Source organism: Phyllopteryx taeniolatus, chromosome 1 (genome assembly GCF_024500385.1).
Source record: "Phyllopteryx taeniolatus isolate TA_2022b chromosome 1, UOR_Ptae_1.2, whole genome shotgun sequence".
Lineage (NCBI taxonomy): Eukaryota > Metazoa > Chordata > Actinopteri > Syngnathiformes > Syngnathidae > Phyllopteryx > Phyllopteryx taeniolatus.
In genome coordinates, this window is record NC_084502.1 from 1,655,881 (window position 1) to 1,669,362 (window position 13,482).

Here is a 13,482-nt window from a genome sequence, read left to right on the forward strand (position 1 = left end):
TAAAACAAATTTCAAAAGTTCCGTGGTATTTTCTCTTGCATGTAATATCTAGGGTTTCACATTTTCTACTGGTTGAGAAAGGCATCACTGTAGTAGAATTAGGATGTCCTTTTCTACTCTCACGATGAGTGATTAATGCCACACTAGTAGTAACACGGGTTAGCATGGCCCCAGAAACTGACACCGTTTTCAAAGACAAGCTACTCTCGATTGTAAAACAGTGAGGAATCGGCATTCAAGGGCAAATACAGTCAAAATACCGAAGTTTTATTGTGTACACAGTGTTCAAGTAGACCTAAAAAGGAAATCTAAAACAAGTGACTTCATGAAGTCTCGCAAGACTCTCAGAAAGGCGAAGAAGTGGACGTCATTGGAAATGTATTGGTCAATCCACGGATCAAACGCCTGTTGTAAATTTTCCTGTTGAACTTTTTGTGACAGAACAAAGTTGTGCAAAAAGCACTGAAACATTGAACAGATGGAAATGAGCATGCTAAAGTTTACAAAAGTTCAAAGTTTACATTTAAAGATTACAGTGCATTTTAGTTTCCCCCCTGGAATTTCACACCAAAGCCCAACATCTGTAAGTTTTTGTCAGTAATGTACAGTACGATGTCGGCGTATGGATTGGGACTAAGTTGCATCTTTGAAATCTGGTTTTAGGGGCACTTAGCCCAACATTTCTTGCATCCATCCATCCATTTTCTTGACCGCTTCTCCTCACACGGGTCGCGGGGCTCCTGCAGCTTATCCCAGCTATCTTCACCCTGAACCGGTGCCGGCCACATTTCTTGCAGACCTAGAAAAAGTGTTTACTTTCTACTTGTTTTTATGTGGTTTTTGTATATGCATGTCAGTAGTAAAAGAGTAATCCCAGTGCTTGGTTTTATTCCTACAGTTTATTTCCAGAGAATCTTACATGAATAAACACTTTGAATTCATAAAGTCACAAAATGGAAAGTCAATGGCTTTTTTGTTTGTTTGTTTTTTTTTGTTTTTTTTTAACTCATCGAGAATGGAATGGAAAAGTAGCAGCGCGGCTTGTTTTGGTCGGGCCCTCCTCTTGCGTGGCGTTCACTGGAATGTGTCTCGATGTGACTATAAGGTCGCGCAAGATGCGTTCGAGACATAGGCCAGCCTGCCTCTTTTTTCACTTGCCATGTGGCATTTGGGCAACTCCCATCTGCAAGGCTTTTTTTTTTTTCCCCTCTTAGCACTTGAATGGCGTGGCATTCCCCTCGCCTGCTGCTCGCCGGTGAATAGCAATGTTAATGGCTTCGTTGGGGAGAGGGGAGGAAGGAATTTGGGGATTACGAGTGAGGAGAGGTTGAACTATGAATGTGAGTTAGAGGCAGCAGCTGCTTCCCCTTCTCAATGCTGGAGTCAGGTCTGCCCTCTGTCTTTTCGCCCTTTCCGTCAGCCCTCAGCAGGATCCTCATCTCCTCTCCACGGCACCTCACTTGGCTGGTTTAATAAATAGCGAAGCAGCTGACGCGGTAGAGAGGAGCTTCTGTCCTAATGGGACGCTTGAGTGACATGCGAGTGCATTCTTTTCATGTAAACTAGTTGTCTTTGGTGTTCCGTCCGCCCTTCAAGTTAATGTACACCTCTTCACAGGAGCCCCTCTGCTGTGTGTCCAGGACTAAATCCAATTGATATGATGCAGCATGCTCTCTTTTTCGGCTTCTACAACCCCGATTCCGATGCAGTTAGGACGTTGTGTTAAACGTAAATAAAAACAGAATACAATGATTTGCAAATCATGTTCAAACCTATATTTAATTGAATACACTACAAAGACAAGCTATTTGATGTTCAAACTGATCAACTTTTTTGTTTTTCGCAAATAATCATTAACTTGGAATTTTATTGCTGCAACACAAACCACCTGTCCCACAACAAAGCTGGGACAGGTGGGAAAAAAGACTGAGAAAGTTGAGGAATGCTCATCAAACACCTGTTTGGAACATCCCACAGGTGAACAGGCTCATTGGGAACAGGTGGGTGCCATGATTGGATAGAAAAGGAGCTTCCCTGAATTGCTCAGTCATTCACAAGCGAAGATGGGGCGAGGTTCACCTCTTTGTGAACAAGTGCGTGAGAAAATAGTGCAAAGGTTTAAGGACAATGTTCCTCAATTTATGAATTTAGGGATTTCATCATCTACGGTCCATAATATCATCAAAAGGTTCAGAGAATCTGGAGAAATCACTGCATGTAAGCGACAAGGCCAAAAACCAACATTGAATGCCCGTGACCTTCGATCCCTCAGGCGGCACTGTATCAAAAACCGACATCAATGTGTAAGGGATTTCACCACACGGGCTCAGAAACAATTCAGAAAACCAATGTCAGTAAATACAGTTCGGCGCTACATGCGTAAGTGCAACTTGAAACTCTACTATGCAAAGCAAAAGCCATTTATCAACAACACCCAGAAACGCCGCCGGCTTCTCTGGGCCCGAGCTCATCTAAGATGGACCGATGAAAAGTGGAAAAGTGTTCTGTGGACTCGTCGGACCACAGAACACTTTTCCAATTTCAAATAGTTTTTGGAAATTGTGGACGTCGTGTCCTCCGGGCCAAAGAGGAAAAGAACCACCCGGACTGTTCTGGACGCAAAGGTCAAAAGCCAGCATCTGTGATGGTATGGGGCTGTGTTAGTGCCAATGGCATGGGGATCTTACACATCTGTGAAGACACCATTCATGCTGAAAGGTACATGTATGCTAATTGCAGTTGTTGTAATTAGTGGCATATGGGCTCAAAAAAAGTGCTTCAATGTAACGGACAATCGTCTGTCGGATGACCCTCCGTCCCTATTAGTCCACTCTATCGAGGTTCCGCTGTATGTCAACGCGAATAAAGCCTAAGCATCGGCTATATGTTCATCTTTGGTAGCTCTTGAAGACATCTTGTGTTAAACAAAAGACATTGCAGATGTTTAATACTTGTACAGGTGCTTTGTTCCGGTCTCCTGCCATAGGACTCCGCCGCCAGTGACCTGAACCTGAAGGAAGTGCTTTGTCCTGTTTTGCTAAATGTTGTTTGTGCATAAACCCTATTGGTCAATTGGAAGATGAAATGCCCAAAACAAGTAATTAGCGATTAGTCGGCTTCAAGCGTTAAACATTAATGCGGAGTCGGAACGTCGACTTGGGTTCAACCTCAAGCATGCACGTTCATTTGGAGTCTTATGCCATCTGTCGGGGGCTACTTCAATGCTGCAGCGTTACGAGTGGAGGAGGCAACGTGTTTTAAGCGTGACATGCGTGTATATAGAAATGCAGCCTAATTGACTTGAACAGGTGAACGGGGAGCAGGCATAATCCTAGCTCCGATTTCAGATATTACTCACGCGTACGTGTTTGCTCGCATGGTGCGTTTATGCGAATGTGCCACGGTGTGAGGGCACGAGCGGCAGCCCCCATCGCCGCCGCCGGCGGAATGCTCTCGGCCAAAGGAGGGCCCTCTCATTTTCACTCTCTTTTATGAAGCGCTCTCCGGGACATTTCACGCCGTATTAAGTTCAAATTTCAACGCGGCGACGCACGGCAGGGCGCGCTACCTGCAGTTCTGTCCTCTAACACTGGACGTGTGAAATCGAGTGTCACCTTATCTGGGCCTTATGCTTTCAAAAGTATGCATGTGGTGTGAGGGGGGGATAGAATGTGCTAGAATGTTGAGTGCCCTTCATTCACCACTGCTACATTTCTGTTGCATGTCAGATTTTAGAAAACATTTATGAATGATTTTTCAATTTTTTTTTTGGTTCTTTTGTTTAACTTGTTGTTTTCATATTTTTCATGGCAGGTAAGTATTCTTTCAAGGATGTTACCATTAAAGAATAGTGTGAATCAACACATTTATATTATTGGTGTAGTAGTGACTGTGAGTCCATCTTTTTTCACCTGAATCGGTAATCCATGCCTTCGTCACATCTCAGTTAATTTACTGTAATGCACTTTACTTTGGAGTCAGCCAGTCCTCACTTGAACCTCTCCAGTTAGTTCAAAATGTTCCTGCAAACCACTTAACTGGAACACGTAAGAGGGAGCACAGAACTCATATTCTAGCCTCAATCCACTGGCTCCCTGTGCACTTTAGAGTTCTTTACCTTCACTCCATGAGTGGCTCCATTGCTCAGGTCAGCTGACCCGGTGCTCCTGGAGGAACTGTAGCAGAAGCGCAGAGGGAATGGAGCTTTTTCTGTCGCTGCTCCCAAACAATGGAATGACCTCCCGGTGCACGTTAACCAACCCCCTGTCCATTCTTAAGACCCGCCTTAAAACCCATAATTATTTTTTGACGTTCAACACAGCATGAGACTTGGACTCTTATTTTAGTGTCTTTTTTTTTTTTTTTTGTATCGTTTTTAACTTTGTGACTGTTTGTTTCAATATTATGTTACATTCAAGCGTCTTTTGTATGTTCAATTTGTATTCATGTACAGAACTTTGTTTCAATTGCAGTTATTTTTTTGTCTTCGCAAATAAAATTGAGTTGAGCAAAAATTTAGTTAACCTCCATTCACGCACAGGATGCGTTCCAGACCTACCCGCAATTGCTGAAAATCCGCAATACAGAGAGACATTATAAATTTTTATTTTTTTTAAAGATAGTTTTACCCCTTCCACGTGCTTTAAACATATTTAAACTTATTAAAACACACTATTTAAACACATTGTTAACGTATTTGAGCGCACAACAAATTGCAAGCATTAAATGTATAGAAAATATTGTACGTGTTGTGATATCTGCAATATGCGCCTTTTAAAAGGCGGAGTCTGATGGGGTGGCATGTGACGTCAGCCCCCTCGATGTGACCAAGCTATTTGGAGTCTGCGTGCGAGTGTCTTTGCGCAAGCTGTGGTCGACAGCAGCTCCCGCGTGTTGCGTTTGTCTTCATTCATTGTGTTTGTGTTTTATTGTTCACTAAGCATCCAATAAGCAGCCGATAAGTGCACCGTTGACTGTGGCAATGCTTTCCCACATGCGAGGAGGACATTACAGATTTTCATAATAGTACAATCACGACAAGCGGGGGGGGGAACTGAATTACAAGTGTCACAGCTCAATAATAATTTGGTACTGCTACCATCATTAGTTTATTTACAATATGTTCTCCACCAAGGTTACGCTTTCATTAGTGTGTGTGTGTGTGTGTGTGCGTATGCGTGTTTTCAGGCTACACGGAGGATGTCTTCCACATGAATGAATTCTCAAACTAATGATATCATAGAAAATTAAATGAGGGGCAAAGTTTTTCACATCACGTATAATTTGCTGTGTTTCATCCAGACTCAATCTAGATTGCAGCATCTTAATGTGGCACAGATGTCCTTTGTCCCTGTCAACTGGGATTGAATTGAACATTCGTATGGCCCGAATGTGTACGTTTCACGGGGATCTCGGTGTTTGAAGTTAAGCATGACTGGAACTTGCTGCCTCACACGTTACTCGTCTTTCTGCTGCGGAATGCGGGACGACTGGTTGTGCTTTTTTTGTTTTTTTTTCTTCGAAGAGAGGCAGGAGTTTCCTGAGCCAAGAGGGAGCGTATTGGTGGCATGTTGCAAGGATGGACGCAGTTGTAATGACTTGAGTCAACACTGTGCACAGCCTCTGTTTTCCTTCTCATATCTCTTCGACACCTTTGACCTTTGCCTAATAACGCATCCACTGAAGCTTGCCGTCTTGCATTATATGAGGTGAAAAGTTCACTGCACTCGCGAAATCTTCAAGGAGGCCAGACTGGCTGGTTTTGTGTCACATGTGATCTTTGCCTCAAGTCACACCTGCAAATGCCTTTCTGTTTTCCGATGCAGAATGTCAGCCCAGCTTCTTCAAAGCGGAAGCTTCCGGTGAGAAGTGTCAACCGTGTCCTGCCAACACCCAGGGGCCGGGCGCCGGGGCTTTGTTCTGTTCCTGCGTTGACGGCTCCTATCGGGCCCCCGGGGACCCACCCACTGGACCCTGCTCAGGTGATGACACGCCCGCATCTTTTTCTTTTTTTTTTTTTTTCCACACCAACTTTTCTAGTGGGACTTTGGATCATAAAGAAATGTGACACCAACAGGAAATTAAATTGGAAACGTGTCTCGCCGAGAGGTTGTGGTTGGATCTCTGGGCTTCTCCCTCACCAAACTCAACCAAACATGCCACGATGGACCTGACTTTTATCACTGCTCACAGCTTTAATTTTGATCAGTTTTGTTCGTTTTTCCATCACAGTTCTTCTTAGGTTTTATCTTGACGTGTCATGAGTAGACCTATAAAAAAATATATCCCATACAAAAAAAAAAAAAAAAAACGGCTGAAAAGACGCAGCAAGTCTGCCATTTCAACTCGAGGAAGTCACGCCGGCCACCTCCAGGGGTCTTTCAAAAGCAAACCTGTCCTCGAGATTTCGTCCCAGATGGGTGACGAGCTTGCGTTTTTGTCATTGCGGCCAATAAAGTTTTGGAACATTCAGCCGCTTTAGAATAGATCCACGCCTGTATCACATCTCCACATTCAGAACCAAAACAAGAGCAATCTGGACAGCAAAAAGTTTGTAAGTTTGTGTTTTTTTTAATAAATAAAACAGCACTCTATAATATTGGACATTATAAAAATATATAGCAATCATATAATTTGTGCATCATGAGTAATTCATTGCAATTGTGCGGCTCCTCCTGGCGTGTGTACCTTTGTCACCTCGGAGCAGTGTAATAAAGATATGGATTTACACGGCGACAGAAAATACAGTCACAACTCCTCAGTAAGCTGCAGTAATAGCGGTTTTTCGCAGAGGGTAAAGAATATATGCCCTGCGAGTACTGTAATATTGTATGTTTAAAGGGTTATCACACCATGACACAGATGCTAGTCGTTGGCTCGTCCGGCGGATTATAACGCCTCAACACTGACTTTTATTCGTTAGCCCATCTATGGTGTTTTGCATTTTTCGCTAGCAATTAGGCTAAGTGGACATTCCTCAGGCAAAGATGTGTTGTTGTTTTGTTAGCAGCATTGACATAAAGAGTCAGATATATATAGGTAATAATGGATCTCGTTTATTATTCACGGGACCGCACGCATGAGCACGGACCACATACCGGTCGGCCGCTGTAACGAGAGCGGCTTCCTCCTAACGAGGTTTACTGGGAGATGAATGTGAAAACGCTACTCAGACGGCCGTCTGTGTCTCCGCCTTTCCGCGCTTGTTGAACGTGCGTTCCTACACGTTAACGACATGCTTCTTCTCGGTTCTTTTTGTAGCGAAGCCGTCGAAAGTCTTTGCATTGAGGAGCATGATGCCAGCAGCGGAATGTGCCACCCTAATTGCTGTTGTTAACTTCGTGCCTGATAGGCTTTTCTTTTTACTGGAGGTCATTACCGTGTTGGTCCATCCAGATGTTCTATTAGCGGGAAAGGCTGTCATCTGGGTTTACCGGGTTAAAAAATTGGAAAATAAGAAGGAAGAAAACTAAAGAAAGAGAAGGACTTTGTCCTAATTGATTTAGAAGTCTGTTCTGTATTTTTTACATATGTATGTATGATTGTATTGTAAAGCAGTATGTCAGTCCATTGTGGGAAAAGTGCTATGCCAATTAAATTTACCGTCCTTACTGAACCGATTTCTGTTTTTAAACAGTGTGTTTTTTAAATTTTTTTTTTTAAGTATCATTTATCTTGAGTCGTGCATTCCAAAGCATCAAACATGGACCCCGGGCCATAGTTTAGACAGCCCATGTCTAATATCCATATTTGTATTCATCCCATGCTCAGGTCTCCCCTCTGCCCCCAAAGACCTCATGGCGACGACCACGCAACTCTCCGCCGGAAAACTCCTCCTCTCCTGGGGTCCGCCAGATGACAGCGGAGGCCGGTCGGACCTGACGTACAGCGTGGAATGCCAGCGCTGCGAGGGCTCCTCCTGCCAGCCCTGCGGGGACAGGATCCACTACGATCCGTCCAGCTCCGGCCTGACCGACACCAGGGTCTCGGTGAGCGAGCTGGACGCTCACTTCAACTACACCTTCACCGTGGAGGTTCGTAGCGGCGTGTCCATGTTCGCCAGTCAGGCCGCGCCATCCACCAGCGCTTTGACGACATCTCTGCACTACACGGGTGACGAGTGATGCCGTCTTTCTGTAGAGCATATTTGTCCTTGAGATGAAAAAACTGAACGAAGGCGCTCTGTCTTTAGATCCCCCGAAGATCACCTCCATTCGAATGGTGGAGAGAACGGCCACCAAGTTGTCCATCTCCTGGGACGTCTCCTCCCGACCGCGTTTCCAACCTCGGCCGTTCCGCTATGAACTGACCTATCGCAAGAAGGTGCTCGTCTTTTCTTCCATTTCAAATCGGCATTCTTCTGCATTTTCTATCAATCAAACTCCCAGATATGCATTATAATTTGTTAGAATGTGTTATTGAGCACCGCTGCGGTAAACTAGATTAGTAATGTTAGATATTTTGAATAGAGCGCTTGATTTATGTTGTACAGATTTTGAAGAAAAATGTTTCCTTAATTGTGCCTCGGTTTGGAAAGTGGCGGGAACAATTCCAGAAACTTTCCATGGGAAGTTGAGCTGAGGAATTTGGGAAATACACTGTGTGTACATTGGACACTTTCCATAGGAATTGATGAGAATGAATATAAAGGACCTGAAACTTTAAAATCATTTATACCGTCAGTATCATGTACTATATGGCAATTCTATGCTAATTATTACATATTTTAAAAGATTTTACTTATGAATGTATTGGTGAATAGTACAAATGTACTGTATGTTCCCGCATTGAAGAGGAAAAAAAACCCCGAAATCAAGAGATGGTTTATCAATGTTTTCAGATTGCGTGCCATTAGTACCAACACTTTCTAAATTTTGTACATTTCTTACTGTGTAAATTCTTCAGAATTTCCGTAATTCCTGATCACTCTCTTGGAAAGCATCCAGTTTTTGAGACGCACAAGATCTGTGCAATAGGACTCACCTGCCAGATGAAGGGACTTGTGGATTACTACTTTGTTAACACATTTGGGACCCAAATTGGAGCAAAATAAGCATTTATTATTATTTTTTTTTTACTTAAGCGCGCAGATGATGATGTCCAAACTTAAGCTTGTAGAAAATACACAGTGACCTGACCTGAAACCCCCCTTGGCTCTCGCAGGATGACAATCTGGACGTGACCACGTACACGGTGCTGATCCTGGAGAAGAACTCGGTGCAGATCAGCGATCTGGCCCCAGGCACGGCCTACCTGTTCAGGGTGCAGGCCCTCAGCAGTGACGGCAGTCCCGGAGGCTCCAGCGTGGAGGAACAGTTTGAAACCTCGTCAGCGGGTAAAGATGACTCGGGCAACTCTTTCACACATTTTGGAACGGCGCGGTTTTAATTCAGCCTTTTATGTGCCTTTTTCCAGAACCTCTGACTCAAACCAACCCCACGCTTATTTTCGGCCTGCCGGTCGCTGGCGCAGCCGTATTGTTCATACTGGTCGTGGTTGTCTTCCTCCGCAGACGGTCAGTAAGCACTCCTCCTCCTCCTTTTTCTTTGTTCCTCCATAAGGCCTCAAAATGGCCTTTGCATTCAATCCGTCTTCACCGCTTCTTTTCTTTCTTCCTTTTGTCAACCTCCCGCACCTCAATGTGTCCCAACCCTCAAGGAACAAAACGAAAGTGTTGCACGTTCATCGGTTCAATACTCGGGAGTGTCGGGGAGCCTTTGAAAGGAAATGCGTGAAGAGTGCGACAAGAGGGATACGCCTCTCGGCACAAAGTGCTTCTCTGTCTTGCAAGGTTGCGCTGAAGCGCTCCTGGAGCAGCCGGAAGCTCGTCCTCGTCCGCCTTCCTCCTGTCGGCTCGTCGCTGCTTTAAAACGCCTTAGCAAACACAGCCCGTCGTTAGCGAATATCAAAGAGATCCTTTGTGGAAGCCATGACAAAGGTTGCTATGTGCCATTGATATTAAAGCGGGCCTGTCGCATTAGGAAGTAGAATATGCAGCTAATTTCACATCAACGAGGTATGCGTGCATGTGTCGCAGGAAAAATACAATGGGTTTTATTATGGATATATCATTTTAATAATATTTTCATTTTTGTTCTTTTCATTTTCTTCCGAAAAATATAGCGTTTTAAACCTCAAAATGGGTCAGTAGTGATTTGCGACATAACAGGAGGTTTAAACAATTTTCATTGTTTCAAGCATAGTTTCACTTGAAAAAAAAGTGGGAAAACAATTGCCAGTGGAGTAAGAAAGGGGGGGAAAAATACTTGATCCAATGGCAAATTTCTTTTCTACCTTTTTGAAATGAAAATTATATTGAAACAAGTGAAAATTGTTTATAAGCAAGTCAATTTTTTGGTCCCTAGTCTTATTTTAATTAAGCGTAATCAGATTAGTTGTGACTAGAAATAAGACAAATAGTCTTGGTTCGATTTTGAGTATTTGCAGTGTAGGCTGTGATGATGTTGGTCTTAACTGTGTATAATCTCATTGGTGGTAAACAAGTGATCTTTTGTTTGTTTTTATTCAGGAAAAGAAACTCTCACACCAGACAAGGACCGGAAGATGCCTACTTCTCCAGCTCAGGTACCGGGGGGGGGGTTGGAGGGGGGGGTTTGGGTTTGGGGGTGGGGGGGGGGGGGGGGGGGGGGGTGGAATGCCCATCCCATTTATCTTTCTCCTCACCTGATTCATCAGTTGAGCGAGTGAACATGCATCCATTGTTGTCGTATGACCCCCCCCCCCCCGTAGAGCAACTGAAGCCCCTGAAGACCTACGTGGACCCGCACACCTACGAGGACCCCAACACAGCTGTCCTGAAGTTTGCCACCGAAATCCACCCCAGCCACATCAGCAAACAAAAAGTCATCGGAGCTGGTGAGTGAGTGGCTGCCCGCATGCTGAGAGATGTCGCAATCCCCGCCGGGGCTGTTTACTCAGCACATTTTCCACAGCTTAACGCGTCGATTGACGGCGGCTTATTTCCGTAAGATGAACATCTACCTGGCTTGTTGTGGCAACTCTTGCCCGAGTTGCGATACATCAGCGCCTCTCAAATCTCCCACGCACGAGATGTTTATTCAAGCCGGACCACTTTTTTTTTCCCCCTCCGGTATACACCTCCACCCCGGTTCCCACGACCGTACCCCCTCCCTGTCTTCCTCCTCACGTGACCGCTGATTCCCATACCCCCGCACCACATGCCGTCCGCCGCTTCAACAACACCCAACCTTGAACACACCTCTGCGGGAGCGCCTCAGGGCAAACAGCCACACACACTTTATTTTTTCCCCTCCGTTTCACACAAAGAACTCTCCCCCCCCCCTGCTATCTTGTTGCTGTTGTGTCTTGCAGGAGAGTTTGGTGAGGTGTACCGCGGTATTCTGAAGGTCCCAGGCAGGAAAGAGGTGGCCGTGGCTGTCAAGACGCTGAAGCCGGGCTACTCTGAGAAGCAGAGGCAGGACTTTCTGGGCGAGGCTTCCATCATGGGCCAATTCTCCCACCAGAACATCATCCGCCTGGAGGGGGTGGTCACCAAATGTAAGAACTCTTTGTCTTTGTCTCGGCACTGTTTCTTAACATGTTTTTTTGGTTGTTATTTTAATGTGTGTGTTTGTGTGCAGTCAAACACGCCATGATTGTGACAGAATACATGGAGAACGGCGCGCTGGATAGGTACCTCAGGGTGAGTTCATACAAATTCAAATGTACAAATATCGATTTTTGGGCCGGTTACTTATTGTCCTTCATGGAGATCTTGAGCGTGCTCATTAGCACCAGCAGGCTGTACGGTGGCCTGAAAGTGTCAAAATGGCTCTATACTGCTCTGGTGGATGAGGGTTCCTTGTTCATTTTTGACTGGCTGGCAATAAATGCTATGCCGTTAAGGCTTCTTTATACTCGCGCGGGCGGTGACTGCGCTGACGTCCCGTGCGCAGTTTGCCTTTATAGTCGAGCGCAACCCACGCGCGCAGTTTGGAAAATGTACTGCAGTTCACCTCCAAGTCGGGGGTGTCGCTACGGCTGGTATTGGCTAGCACGCCACAGGGTGGACTTTCTTCTGCATTTTTTGACCATTTCCGGTCGCCGTTTTTAACTTTCCTTTCCGTAACAAGGAACAAAGCAACAACAATGGCGACCGTGGAACAGAGTCTGCTAGAACAAATGGACCTAGATGACCAGATGATGCGTTTAATTATGCTCCAAATTCGAGCGAGTAGGCGGCGGTGTAGGTGCTACGTGGAACCGAGAGGAACGCACTTTTTTTTAGGCCAAATGTATCCATATTACTGTACAGTACAAAATTATTGTTTTGTAGTTGTTTTTCATGGCCTAAAATGCACAGTACACTGCAAAGTTATTGTCAAATATAAAAAAAAGCTTGAAAATGTTTGAAAGTTCCACATTTTATCCAGACTTATCACGCCGGTGTGCTTGGCCATGGTGACATTGTTGGAGTACAGTGCTCATCGTAGGCGAGTCGCTTTAATGAGCCACGAGGAATTAGTGTGCTTCCTAGTTCCAAATCTGTTGTCAAAGGGGAATGGCGTGACCCAAAAAAAACCTGTTACTGTATCAAAAATAGCATATACCAGGTCGACTTGTTTTGTATTCCTCAGAGTTAACGCCGCAGCCATGCCACTCTCTCTCTGCCAGTGCTCTATGTACAATAAACAATAGATAGATCCATTACACCATGGCTGCCACGTCAGTGCCCCACATTCAACATGGTCGCCCCGTAGGCGCGGGGGGCACGTCTTTTGGAATTGAATCCAGTCATGTTGTATATCTGTTCTCTGCCTGCATTTGCACCACAGCGCCAGTAAACGAAAGTGGGCAATTCTGGAACTGACACTTTGTCGACAGTATTTTAAGTGAGAAATGGAAAGTGCTTCAGGTTCAGGTTCAGTTGTGTTATTGTATTTGGAGCTAATACCATTTTCTTTTCTTGCCGTCAGGACCGCGACGGCGAGATTTCCTCCTTCCAGCTGGTGGGCATGCTGCGGGGCATCGCTGCGGGCATGAAGTACCTCTCTGATATGAGCTACGTCCACCGTGACCTGGCCGCTCGCAACATCTTGATCAACAACACTCTGGAGTGTAAAGTGTCCGACTTTGGCTTATCGCGAGTGCTGGAAGATGATCCTGAGGGGACCTACACCACAAGTGTGAGTTAGATGTACGATGAATGGCATCAACCGTTTACTTCACAGGCATGTTTGAGATGGGTTTGGTCCCTTTTTCTGCAACAGGGAGGAAAGATCCCCATTCGCTGGACAGCTCCAGAGGCAATCGCGTACAGGAAGTTCACGTCAGCGAGCGACGTCTGGAGTTTCGGCATCGTTATGTGGGAGGTGATGGCGTTTGGCGAAAGGCCCTACTGGGACATGAGTAATCACGAGGTGAGATTTTGGTTTTGGGCCGCACTTCGCGCCGACGTGTACCGCCCGCCCGCTCTGAGTCATCAGCGGCGCGCCTGGTAAA

The 13,482-nt window shown here is 45.3% G+C and overlaps 1 protein-coding gene across 1 annotated transcript in view; it reads left to right on the forward strand.

Moving 5' to 3' along the window:
- epha2b (eph receptor A2 b) overlaps positions 1-13,482 on the forward strand; it is a 28,999-nt gene that overhangs the window by 11,964 nt on the left and 3,553 nt on the right. Inside the window, exons 4-14 of the mRNA XM_061787842.1 lie at positions 5,826-5,981; positions 7,771-8,112; positions 8,192-8,322; positions 9,163-9,334; positions 9,415-9,514; positions 10,529-10,584; positions 10,750-10,875; positions 11,353-11,538; positions 11,622-11,683; positions 12,957-13,166; positions 13,251-13,400. Of these exons, the coding sequence (XP_061643826.1) occupies positions 5,826-5,981; positions 7,771-8,112; positions 8,192-8,322; positions 9,163-9,334; positions 9,415-9,514; positions 10,529-10,584; positions 10,750-10,875; positions 11,353-11,538; positions 11,622-11,683; positions 12,957-13,166; positions 13,251-13,400 (1,691 nt within the window). The remainder of the gene's footprint in view (positions 1-5,825; positions 5,982-7,770; positions 8,113-8,191; positions 8,323-9,162; positions 9,335-9,414; positions 9,515-10,528; positions 10,585-10,749; positions 10,876-11,352; positions 11,539-11,621; positions 11,684-12,956; positions 13,167-13,250; positions 13,401-13,482) is intronic.